At 41.8% G+C, this 12,908-nt stretch overlaps 1 protein-coding gene across 3 annotated transcripts; it reads left to right on the top strand.

The window, feature by feature from the left end:
• Positions 1–236: 236 nt before the first annotated feature.
• Positions 237–12,611, top strand: LOC114454224 (suppressor of tumorigenicity 14 protein homolog). 3 transcript variants are annotated; one of them, XM_028434528.1, is made up of 19 exons: positions 237–362; positions 802–967; positions 1,050–1,174; positions 2,469–2,536; positions 2,627–2,820; positions 4,915–5,010; positions 5,407–5,626; positions 5,698–5,840; positions 5,963–6,060; positions 6,763–6,869; positions 7,012–7,145; positions 7,316–7,420; positions 8,203–8,313; positions 8,388–8,501; positions 9,361–9,477; positions 9,569–9,752; positions 9,824–10,095; positions 10,620–10,756; positions 10,921–12,611. In XM_028434528.1, exons 1-19 carry the CDS (start codon positions 282–284, stop codon positions 11,086–11,088), a joined length of 2,640 nt encoding a protein of 879 aa, XP_028290329.1. In that variant the 5' UTR covers positions 237–281; the 3' UTR covers positions 11,089–12,611. The 3 variants fall into 3 exon arrangements, with proteins under 3 accessions (XP_028290329.1, XP_028290327.1, XP_028290328.1); XM_028434526.1 differs by having other exon boundaries at positions 239–362; positions 806–967; positions 2,469–2,820; XM_028434527.1 differs by lacking the exons at positions 237–362; positions 802–967; positions 2,469–2,536 and having other exon boundaries at positions 1,147–1,174.
• The last annotated feature ends 297 nt before the right edge of the window (positions 12,612–12,908 follow it).

Below are 12,908 nucleotides of genomic sequence, written 5' to 3'. Positions count from 1 at the left end.
TGATTGTGAGGATAGTACCCATTCATAGTGGCCCCTTTGTGTCCCCCCCACCCTCACCCCCCGCACTGCATTCTGGGCATCTGTGTCACACCTGCCGCTAGGTACAGGTGAGCAGGAGGCGGTGAATGCGCCGAGCTTTCAGGTCAGGTTTCTGCACTTTCTGTGGGGGTTTCCTCTCTCTTTCTCTCTCTCTCTCTCTCTCTCTCTCTCTCTCTCTCCATCGTTTCTATGCCCGAGGTATTGTTGCATATCGCCTCTCTGGAGCTAAACGGGAAAGTGCCATGTGGACTCTCCCCAAAAGCAAAACTTGTGAAGTGTACTGCGTCTCTGGGAATGGATCGACAGGCTGCTCCATTGCACAGGTAAGACAGCCCTACGTTCACCTGACCAATGTAACGACAAACCCAGGTCATCTCTCATTATCATTTAAAAACAGATTCACCAGTTTACCATGGTATGATACATTTTTGAAGAGTCAGATGCTTAACACATGCAGGTGGGAATGTGTCCTGACAGTCTGTCTCGGTGACATTTACTCCTCATTGTCCATGAACAGTCTGATTGAGTGCTGACACTGCAGAGCCTGGCCGTGGGAAAGCAGACCCATTCAGCCACGCTTTGTCTGCTTCCCTGGGGAACCGTGCCAGCGCCTTAAATGTTTCAGCAGATCCTTTCAACCAAAAGAACTCTCAGTAAATCAGTGTCTGCTCAGCCACAGAATCACCAACCTACACCTACTGCTTCAACTGAGATATTAAGTACAGAATGTGCATATTTGAGAGATGCTCTTGTGTCTGAAAGGGAGAGGGGGACCTAAAGAAGCCTACCCAGTCACTGAGTCCCCACACCAGGCCTGAGGAGGAGGTGCAATCTTCATCATGTAGCTCCTGGAGGAGATGGATGTTGGGCCTGCTTCCTTTCTTTCCTTTTACTACTGCTGTGGCCCTGGCTCTTCACTATGTCACATGTGAGTACGCTCATGATTTGACTTGAACTCGTGTTGCTTACACACCCATTGCACATCTTCACCTCATCCACATCCTCCTCAGCTCCGCCCTGCTCAGTGTTCTTCCTTGGAGGCAGCGTGGAGTTCCCAAACCTGAGCTTCTCCTCGGAGCTGATTGACTCCTCCTCCCCGCAGTTCCGCCTGCAGGCTCAGGCTTTGAACTATTATGTAAGTCATTTTTACTTTGTGTACCATTGAGCCTTTTTTAATTCCATGAGTCTACCTGTTCGTTTCTTTTAGTATCATATTTACACGCATCAGTGAACTCAGTTGACCACTTTGGTGTCTCTAGTGCAGAGATGGGCAACTTTTACCACAGGAGTGGCTGCAAAAATGTGATTGTTTGATCCGGGGGCCACATTTTCTACATTCATGTCAGAAAAGAGCAAAGGGTTGATGTGTTTTTGTGATCATTTTGCATTTTGTCCTTTAATTTTTGTACATTATTGTTTAATTTTGTGTGTTTTTGGAGTAATTTTTTGTAATTTTTTTGTAGTGTGTCTTATTGGACTCATTTGGAAATGTGTCCTATTATGTTGGAAATCAGTTGAATTATGTAATCCATGTACCTCCAGGTGTATGCAGGCCACAGGTTGGGAATCAGTGATGTAAAATAAACAGCAAACATGTCATCAGACCACCTGAGTCTCATCTTAAACCTTCATTAGTGGGGTTTTTTATGTTTCACATCCCAGACAGGCCCTGCCCTATTCCTCCTTTTAGTGGCTTTTCTCCTTATCTGCTTCTTTCTCACTTCTCTTCTGCTAGTGTTAAATGTAAAGCTGAAACAGGAGCTGGCCACGGTGTGTGCGTAAGTTCCCGGGACCCCCCAGGGAAGGGGTCCTTTCAGGACTGAAGACAAGCTACGCATTTGTGAGCCTCGCTGAGTAGCAAGAGCGAGAGGAAGAGCAGGCTTTCAATAAAAACATTGTCTGTGTGGATTTCACACAATCGGCCACTCTACACCACAGAGAGCAGAGGATCTCTGTTTGATGCCAGGGTTAAGAGGGAGAGACGGGGCAAAAGGGCAAGCCAGGATGAAAGGAGAACTGAAGGCCAGACAGAGATATCAAAAGGGGAATTCTGCATCCAAAGGTCAAGTGCACGGTGGTGGAAAGGACCAGTTGGGATGGAATTCCCAAAGCTTTACTGTAACACAGTGTAATTGTCCCTACAAACAGCTGTTAGGAAGTGAATAGTTGTACATTTTGGTGTTCTATTGAAGTAGAGATGAGCTCAGGAATAGGAGTTTACTAATGCCAACAAGGGTTCTTAGGCAGGTAGAGACACAAAGGAGCTCTGTGCTGCTCAGAGTCAAAACACACACACACACACACACACACACACAGAGGGAGAGTAACTATCTGTTCAACCAGGTGTTTCAGGGTCATAGTAATAAGAAACGTCACCTTAACTGCACCCTGTGACATCACACCTACGAGGTGTTTTTCTTTCATAACAGTTTTCTGAACTCTACGAGTCCTCCCCGTGGAGCTCTTACTACCTGCACTCAGGGATTACTGCCTTCAGGTCGGCCTCACCACAACACATCAACACATGCCAAACCGTACAGTACGGCCACTGCCCAGGTGAAACATTGCAAACTCCTCTGTGTGACAGTGAAGGAGCAGAAGGGCTCAATGTCTTCTACTGGAGTAAATTCTCTGCCCCGCACCGTGTTGCCATGGAGATCCAACAGTCCAGTCCAGAGAGGCTGCAGCGTAAACTTCCTGGGAGCAACAAAGTGCAGAGAGACAGTCGCAATGAGCAGCGCTACTACATGGAGAGAGACGATGACATGCTCCAGCTGCTTGGTAGGGAGACTTCTATTAATTACTCTACCAAATATGATTATGGGCACAACTTCCTGTGGGAGAACTGACCTGAGCAGTTAGCTAGTGGCTAATGATAACCGTGGTAGTTCTTCTAAAATAAAATATAGAAAGTGTCTATTCATACAGACAACCCCTGATGCTATTGGTACGTTTACTGAAGTACACGTACGTAGGTCCTGACGCTGAACCTTAAACCGGGCTTTTGGGTTAGGTTATAACCCCATATCGCAACAATTTTTAGGGTTAGGTTTAGGGTAAGTTTTGGTCACGCAACCTAAACTGGCCAATAACTGACCTATCACGTGACGTAAATTGGCCAAATAGGGGCGCTGCGTACGGATAGAATGTTGGTATATTGATACGGCAACCATACGGATAGCCACTGCCCAAAATATACTTGTTATGAACGGCTAAAAGCAGCAGTCGTGAGCTGCCTGATAAACTTGAAGTCCACCATTGTCTTAATATAATGTCATTAGAAATTTATACAGGCAGGAAGTTATAACAATAATCAGAAAGTAGAAGCCCAAGGATTAAGGCTACTGCATGGGATAGTTGTAAAGATATTACCCATCATGCAAAGACATTTTAGTGTCTACAGTACTTGTAGGATGAATTGTTGGTAATTTAACACTTTACTGTCATTAGCATGAATAAGGTGTCGTGAAGGCTGTCATTAAGTGTTGTTCGCTAAATTTTGACACCATTGGAGCTATGTTGTCAATTTTGGGTTAGGTGGAGGATCTCGTGGGAATATGTAGGGTATAGGGTTAAGGTTTGTGGTCAGGGTAATGAATGATTAGGGTAAAGCTGCAATACGTAACTTTTTTTTGGCATAATTTAGTCAAAAATCCATAACCATCTTTGAGCATATTGTAATCAAAGTGTTCTGTGTGTACAGTGAATCTATTCTCCTTCTCCTGGCTCTGTAAAATGACATTTAGGAATCGTGACGCTCCGAGAATCTGGATGTGTGCTCTATTAAGCTGTTTTTGGACTTACGATTGGCTGCTCATCTGAAGTCAGACGTGTTCAGGTACCCTCAATAGTAAAAGTGAAAAGACGGACGTCCAAGCAGAAGTGTCCATAACAGTGTTAGACATAACAGCTACACAGCAAATCAAGCGGAAAAAGGTAGACCGAGGTGGAGAAGCAACAGTTTAAAGTCACAAACACTGAGGAGGAATGGATTGTTTTCGCTTTGTGTCCTCGCGGACCTCCATGACTGCGGAGGGCCGCACCACACACACACACACACACTGGTGTCAGAGAAATTGAGAACAGACGGGATGAATCGCGTGTAAACCAAGAGAAGCTTATTGAATGGGAATTCATTTTATAGTCTGGATGTGGAGTGATGGTCATCAGAGCGGCAGTCAGCAGGGATCACAGCCCCCTCTGTGTGATCTCTGGCGGGGACATGCCGACGGCAGCAGCCACTGCTCAGGACAGTAACTACAGAGTGATATGTGTATTCATGTTAGAGTCTCTAAAACACCAGAAATCTCCAATAACACAAGATAAAGTCCATACACTTGTCACTAGTCTATATTGAGAAAAAAGTCGCTAAGAGCATTCATAAAAGACACCGGTAAGGAAGGTTGAGTTTTGGTTTTAATTTCAAAACGGAGCGGAAAGAGGATTCTGCAAACTGCAGCTTTAAGGATAAGGTTAGGGGTTAGGATAACAAAAGGTAAAAGTTAGGGTTAAAGGTAAGCTTGGGGTAACGAAGAATTAGGGTTAGGGTAACGAACAACACTTAATGACAGCCTTCATCACACCTTATTCATGCTAATGACAGGTGTCATGTTATAGTGATGACAGTGTAAAGTCAGCTTTATGTATAAAACATTAACGTGTTGCCTGAGTGTTTTCCAGTAGTTCTCAGGTTCAGGTGTAGGTTACTTTATTTATACCCATAGGTAGATTTGTTTTGCAGGTGAATTCAAATGCCAACGTGCTTTGAACAGCCATCCTAATACATGTTGAACTATTCCAAATGGCACACAGGTAGTTATCAGATGAAACATCTCCAGGAACTTTCTATAAGACCATTTTTGTGTGTGTTCTCAGGCTTGGACCAGGAAGATTTTGAATCAGATGAGAAGTCGGACAAAATCAAAAACCCAAACAACATCCAGAGCGGGAAGTGGCAGCTTGGCTTCCAAGGTGAGAGGAACAGGTTTCAGATTTTACAAAATTAAAGATTTCATTTCATTTTTGAGACCGAGACTCACTGTGATGTGTATGATTTTTATTTATTTATTTATTTTAAGATTTGTGGCATAAATATTATGCGAAAAGGCAAATGGCATTTTAAGAGTTGACTAAACATGAGTATTGTTTTTTTTAATTGAATTAGCCATTTAGATATCCTCATGTCTTTTATATTTTTTGTCTCTTAGTGTTGGGAAGCCCTGCCTCCCATCAGAAGTCTCAATATTGACAATAGCTTTGTGAGTTGGTGATGAACAGGCTACCAGTCTATTGAGTATTAAAACCATGTTGCCCATTTTGTCTGATTTGATCAACTCAAGCAGAACTTTCTTCTCATTTTGTCTCGAGCAATGTCCTTTGACCTCTATGCCAAATACGGTAACAACCGCACCCTGAGCCTTGTTAACCCAAAGAAGCCATACTACCAGTGGCGCCTTCGGGTGCCATCGGGTCACGTGGTTCGACTGGTTGTCGTCACTCTCCATGGGGCCACCCCAGGAAGTTGCACAGCTCACAAACTCTCAGCATATGACTTCTTACTTCCTTTGCAGAACAAGATAATAGCCAGGTGATGACTTTCTTTTTGTCATTTGGTCAATCATGGGTTAGATACGCTAACCTGTGATATTCCTGATGCAGGTGGTGTGGCCTGCCTGTTTCAGGCTCCTCTCCTGTCATGAAGCTGACATCTTCTGGAAACGTGATGTTGGTCACCTTCTCCTTCAGCAGGCAGCGGGACGGAGCCATCTTTAAAGCCTATTTCCAGGCCATCCCAAAAGCAGGTGTGACACGCAAAACTCACTTATTTCTTCCAGAACTGTGACTGAAGTTTGCACTTCAGCAGCATATGGAGTTCATGCACGTGGCACCATGCACAAAAACTTGCCAATGTCGCCCCCTGCAGGTTGTGGAGGCTCAATTTCCTCCTGGAACGGGTCTATTTCCTCACCCTATTACCCTTCATATTACCCTCCGAACATCGACTGCATTTGGACGCTGCGGGTGAGAAAGTTGGTTATTTGTAGTAGTACTATTGTCCTGAATTTGTTTTGTTGATGCTTTATCACAGTTGTGTTATGTTTTTTAATCTAGAAGCATTTCTAAATAAAACTATAGGTTCATGATAATGTAGGCCTATCACAGCTCACGACTCCTGGGTTCAAGTTCAGGCATGTTTGTGTTAAGTCTCTGTGCTTATTACAAAGTTTTGACAAATAAATACAAACACAAATATAAAAATATCTAAATATCTCCATTTTATAAGGCAGTCATTAGTAGATGCATATTTGACAGATAGGATTTCATAACATTTTTACATCTGGATGCCAAAATGTGCCCTCCTTCATTGAAAACCTAATACTATGTTATTTTCCGGTTCATGCCAGTTTTCTTTTGGATTTGTAAATGTAAAGAGATAATCTCACCCTAAGTTTTCTTTGCAGGTTTATGTACTCAGAATCATTGTCGTTCAACTTTACACGTGTTAGTCATTCATCCATCCACTTCAGTGAGTCATTGACAGACTGCAGAGTTTTGGCACAATAGACAAAGGCAGTATGTGTCTTTGTTATAACCTCTAAAGTTAATTACCTTAAGTAATAAGTTCCCCTTCCTCACAAACATCATCATTATTTATTGAGGTTTCATTTTTGATTCATACTGTGTGTGAAATCTTTCTTTTGCCATCTCTGGATTCCTAATCAGGTACCGTTGCCTGGATACCTGATCTCCTTGACAATTGTGACAATTGACATCCAGGACTCGTCATCAGACGGCTGTGAAAAAGACTGGCTGGACATTGGAGGAGTGAAGTGAGTCACGTGTCTGAGCAATGGAGGAAGAGTTAGTTAGTCTCAGCAGTTTGTTCACATCAATCTGACCTAAAAACCCAAGTTGATAATGTTTTTTATTCTGCTTGCTTCAGAGTGAAATGTGTCTTTTTTTCATATCTAGACTCTGTAATCCAGTGTCAGACAACAGCAAAAAGCGAGTCTACTCGTCTCCTCTCTCGCTCCACTTCCACTCTGATGAGTCCCTCACCCATAAGGGTTTCCACCTGTTGTACAGAGTTTTTTCTCCAGAGGGCAGTGAGTAAAACTTGATGCCTCTTATCCACTCTAGCTCTTTGCAAAAACATGTTTTTAAACCCAGCTACAAATTTGTCTAATCATTAAATTTGCTACCTGCCTCAAGTACTCTATTTTGATTTGTAAAACAAGACTTCTTGTTCTTTTTATCTATTTGTTTTTTTTCCCAGCGTGTCCTCGTCAGTTTCGTTGTGGAGAAGGGCGCTGCATCCCTCTGAAGAAGGTGTGTGATGGGAAAAAAGACTGCTCTGATGGACGGGATGAAGCCAAATGCAGTGCGTTTTCTTCCGGATGAGTTTTCAGATTCACGTAGTAATCCTTCCACAACTATCTTATTCTATTCACAGTAAAGATCCCATTTAACCAATCATCAGATTCAGAATATCAAAAGGGCACAAGTGGCAAATGTAGCACATTCATGATATGATAGTGGACGTAGCATTCAACACTGTTTCAATAGTAGCGAAACTGCCATTCTTAGAATAACATTGAAGCACATTTTGACATACGCAGAGTTTGCAGTCATTACAGTTTTCCGAATTTCATCCGAAAAAATACAAATCTTAATATAATGTATATAATATCCAAATATTTTGAGTGCCATAAAACACAGTGACTGTACATAATGTATTTTAATTAATTTTTTGAAAATACAAGTAATTTTTTGGCTCTCTTCTTCTGTTGTACAATTCTTCTTCACAATGTAAATGGTAAAGCGACACTGCACCCAGCAGCTCGTACATGGTATTGCAGAAAAAATGAAGCAGAAAGCAATCGCCTGCCTGATTTTATCATGAATTTACAAATGCGTCGACATTGTATTATTCTATATGTTATACACATAGTGGTTGGCGCGAATATGAAGACGTTTTATACATTTAATTCTATTTTTTCTTTTGCCCTCCTGGCAAGAATCTCAAACTCCACCTATGCATTTTGAGGCTATAACCCAAAACCTTTCAGCTGTAAGGCAGAGATGGAGTTGACATGATTGAATCTTGAATGATTTAACCCTTTGCTCTGCACGTATCTTTGTGTGTGTTTGTGAACCGTGAAGCCTCGTGCAGGCCGGGGGAAGTGCTGTGTGGGAACAGCCAGTGCAGACCTGCAGGCAGCCAGTGTGCTGGATCGAGCGCCTGCGCAGACAGCAGTGAGGAGGGAAACTGTGGTGAGGAGAGCCACTGCAGATGGTTCATGTGGAAGCTCTAATCATAATCATGTGTTTGTTGCTTTGGCTTTCAGGAAGTAAATGTTACCACGTTTGTCCAAACAAGGTGTGCTTGTCGAAGTCGTCAGTGTGCGACGGCATCGTCGACTGTAAAGATCGCAGTGATGAACTCAACTGTACCAGAGCCTGTGAGCATCAAGGGTTTGACCATCACTAACATAACAACTACCTAATTAGTGTTTTGATGGGAATCTAAAGATTTTCTGACAACGTGAAATAGCTACGTTCCAATATCTCCAGTCCACTGTTTTTCCCTGTTTGTTATGGCCTGCTCAGTGCTGACCAATTCACTTACAACTGTTTAATTTCAACTTATTTGGAGTTTGAGATTCAGTATAAATCTAAGGCTGGGATGTATTTAGTCAGCGATAAACTTACACACTTGAAAGTTAACATTAACAACAGAATACATTCCAAAAAGGCCCAAAAACAACTTCAATGCCCTTTAGTAGACTAAAACATTTCAATGCAAATTTAAGAGTGACGTGAGGTTGTTGGAAAAGTCAGAGTGACTTTATAGGAGTCACTAGGAGTCAGTAAAGCTGGGGCATAGGTTCTAAGCATATTTCAGTTTTTCAGATATAATAGCATTAGTATCAGTTAGCATCTTGCGAACCAACTTTTATTTTTGCAATAATTTAGCTAGTAAATGTAATTTAAAAAAAATATGAATACATTTAAGGTGTTGAGAAATGTTCTCTTAACATGTTTGAGTTTTAAAAGATTATTGTTTTACTCATGTTACTTTTATGTAACTAAGCACTAATTGACATGACCGCATGTCTGATATTGAGTAGGATCCCATTATTTCTGCTCCATAAACTGCAAAATATGATTCATTATTTTATCAAAATTACTAGTTTAGTTTTCAACTACATAAATAGATGAATAAGTAGAATAAGTAGAAGCATAACATCAAATATCTTGTGCTCATAACAACAACAAAAGATGGAGTAATGCTTCTTTTCTTCTTCTTCTTCTCATTAGTTAAAGGCTGTGCTGCATCCTCGTACAAATGTGCCAATGGAAAGTGTGTCGGTAAGGTCAACCCTGAGTGTGACGGAGTCAAAGACTGCTTTGATGGCTCTGATGAGCTTCGCTGTGGTGAGACCTCACCCATAAGCTCTACACATGTCTGCTTCACCAGTAACAGAGAGTAAAGGCCTGATGTTGTGATCCTTCGTCTTTATCCCAGGCTGTGGCACCAGGCCAAGGAAGCGGACTAAAGTAGTGGGAGGTTCTGACGCCACGGTGGGTTCTTGGCCCTGGCAGGTCAGTCTCCAGATGGATCGCTACGGTCACGTCTGTGGAGCCACGCTGGTCGCCAACCGCTGGCTCATCTCTGCAGCTCACTGCTTCCAAGACTCAGACGCCGTCAAGTAAGAAAGACTTTCAAATCAACGCTTTCAACTGTGTGCATGCACTGCATTCATGTACAGCATGTCTGCAGGTACTCTGACACACGTGCATGGAGGGCTTACATGGGGATGCGAGTGATGACCGTGGGGAACCAGGGCACCGCCTCCAGGCTGATCCGTCGAATCTTCCTCCACCCGCAGTACGACCAGTTCACCTCGGACTACGACATTGCGCTTCTGGAGCTCAACGCTCCGGTTTTCTTTAACGATTTGGTGCAGCCTGTGTGCGTTCCCGCCTCCACGCACACTTTCTCCACAGGGACGAGCTGCTACGTCACAGGCTGGGGCGTCCTCATGGAGGACGGTATGTAAAAAACGCATCAAATCGACCTTTCATATCAAGAAGATAGCATGTTTAAATTTGGAAAGTGTGTTATTACCCTATCGAAGCTTTGAAAAGTTACATCATTGAAAAGATAAACTACAAATGATCTTGTATAATTAGAACTCTTTGAAATCTCTACATATGTCACTACACTGACACAGCAAATTACATTCTACTGCACAATTCTAACATCACATTATACTTTCAACTCAACAAAAATGGTTTCACGCTAATCCTTCCTTTTAATGTTCCCCCTAACTCCCCCTCCCTTGTTTCTCCCCCCCCCCGCCCTCCTTTTTTTATATTTTCCCCTCTAATAAAGTTTAGTTTACCATTTTTTAGGGAGGGCTTTTGATTACCAAAACTAAACAATTTAATAATGGTTTTATTTTTTGTATATGCAAACAAAAAATAGAACTAGGCTTTTTTTCTAAAGCCTAATTTTACGCGATAAATATTGTGAGCAGATGAGACTATGTTAACTTTGATATTTTGTCATGCAGGTGAATTGGCGTCTCGCTTGCAAGAAGCCCCAGTGAAGATAATAAATAGGAATACCTGTAACAAGCTGTACGATGACGCTGTAACTCCCAGGATGCTTTGTGCTGGGAACCTGCAGGGAGGAGTGGATGCCTGTCAGGTGAACTTAATAATAAAAGATTATGTGTTCTCTGCTAACATTTCCTTCTACTGCTCAGAAAGTTTTAGTAAACACAGTCAGTGAACATGAGTCCCAGTCAATTATTAGATGTTTCTCCACACATACAGCATCCCACTTATCAACCCCTGTCTGTTCACCTCCAGGGGGACTCGGGGGGTCCTCTGGTGTGTCTGGAGCGTGGCCGGCGCTGGTTCCTGGCAGGGATCGTCAGCTGGGGCGAAGGCTGTGCGAGGCTGAACCGCCCTGGTGTCTACACGCAGGTGGTCAAGTTCTCGGACTGGATCCATCAGCAGACCAAAGGACAGGTGTGAACCCACCTAATGCTCCCGTGAGAAAAACAACAGACTTGGCATTGCTCAGAGGAGTTTTTTATGGAAATCTCTCAGTCCATCAGGTAAAGAGAGCAAGTCCATGGCAACAGGTCATCAGCAGGTTGACGTGTGGGACACAAACAAACCAACAATGACTGAAAAAGGTCAACAAGGACTGGAAAATAATTATCTCCAGTCCTCAATAAATCTATTTTTTAGGGCCTGGTGTAGAAACTAAATGATTTACAGCAGCAGAAGTTTAACGTAACAAGAGCATTCAGAGAGCGCAAACATCAACCAAGCAACAAATATTCTTTTTACCAGATATTGGCAGTTATCCATTCTGGATCAGTGATTCTGATCATGATACCATAATCATTCACTCTTTAAAGACTTGTGAGAAATGTATATCCCCATTAAAACCAGTACAGTAGGTCCAAATGTATGAGCACCCCCATTTAACAAAAAATAAATAAACTGCAGTGAAATGTCCAATCTGGATCCGATCCGGATGAAACTTAGTGGGGTAATTGAGGAACAATCCCAACATAGCTGCATCAAATTTCATAATAATCAGTAAAGTATAAACTGAGATGTGAATTTTTCAATTTTTGCCAATGGTGAAAGATTGACATTTTTTGGTTTAATATTGATCCAGATCACTTCCAAAATGTAATGGAATCTTCCTTGGCGTAAGGGATCTTTAGCTAAAATCCATTAAGTACCTTTCGACTTAATCCTGTTAACAGACAAATAAATACACACCAGTGGAAATATGTCTGCTCGCCTTAAAATTGGTGCTTAGGAGAATACGTTTCCTGATTATTATTTTTTAAAGAGAACTCACAGTGTGTGCACTTACCTTCATAATGTAACACACCTCATTAGTGATTTTCAGTCCAGTTTTAAAAAGCTGTACTTTTGATCTCTCTTAGACTCATGTTGGTGTTTGTGCTCATCCTTATTATCACCCATTTTCAGCATTCTGGTGTTCCTCTGCACAATAGGTCCATTATATAACAGTCTTACCATCCAATCACTATGTTAGCATTGGGTTTCCTTAACATTTGATCATTTTACAGAGCCTTGGAGCTCTGGAGGTTGTTGGTGAAAAAGTTCTCCCAGCACATGCCTTTGGCCTTATCTATGTACTGTATACTTTTGTGTATTTTCAACATTCACTTATTGAGTCAAAATGTGTTCTGTACTGTATGTGTGTTTGTATTCCACGAGTGTAAGTTGTAGTTTTATTATATGATCATAGAAAAGGGGCAAATCTGAAATTGCTTCGTGGTGTTTTACATTAATGGAATTTATCTCTGTGATGCATTGTTAGTGAAGGATCCCTCTGACGTGTAGATGCAGTCCATGATGATGATGTTTAGGAAACGAAGTAATGGGAAAAATATAAAATGAAATATTGATATTAACATGAAAAAAAAACCCATTTTTTTCAGAGGAAATGATACAGTTTGTGTCATTAAAGTAATACATATGCCTTTATATTAAAGACACAGTTGCCAATGCAGAAGCTTGTGTTTGTGTGCTTTTCTAAACACGTTTAACTGAATATATGTTGCAGTGTGTTCATCAATGAACCTCTAAATTGTGGTTTTGAAGTAATTGGTGCAAATTATTCTTAAAAACTTCTTGGATTAGGCATCTGTGAAGGAGATACTTCAGACTTTTAGACTTAAATGTTAGAAAAATCTAAACCCAAGGTGAAATTAAATAAAACATGCGTAAATGAAGACTATTCATTATGAAACTACTTAGTGTGGACGTGCTTTAGAGTCCTTGGGACGGATGGTGCATGAGGA

Source organism: Gouania willdenowi, chromosome 20 (assembly GCF_900634775.1).
Source record: "Gouania willdenowi chromosome 20, fGouWil2.1, whole genome shotgun sequence".
Classification (NCBI taxonomy): Eukaryota; Metazoa; Chordata; class Actinopteri; order Blenniiformes; family Gobiesocidae; genus Gouania; species Gouania willdenowi.
Note: the sequence above shows the minus strand (reverse complement) of the source record. Positions and strands in the feature narration are given on the sequence as shown.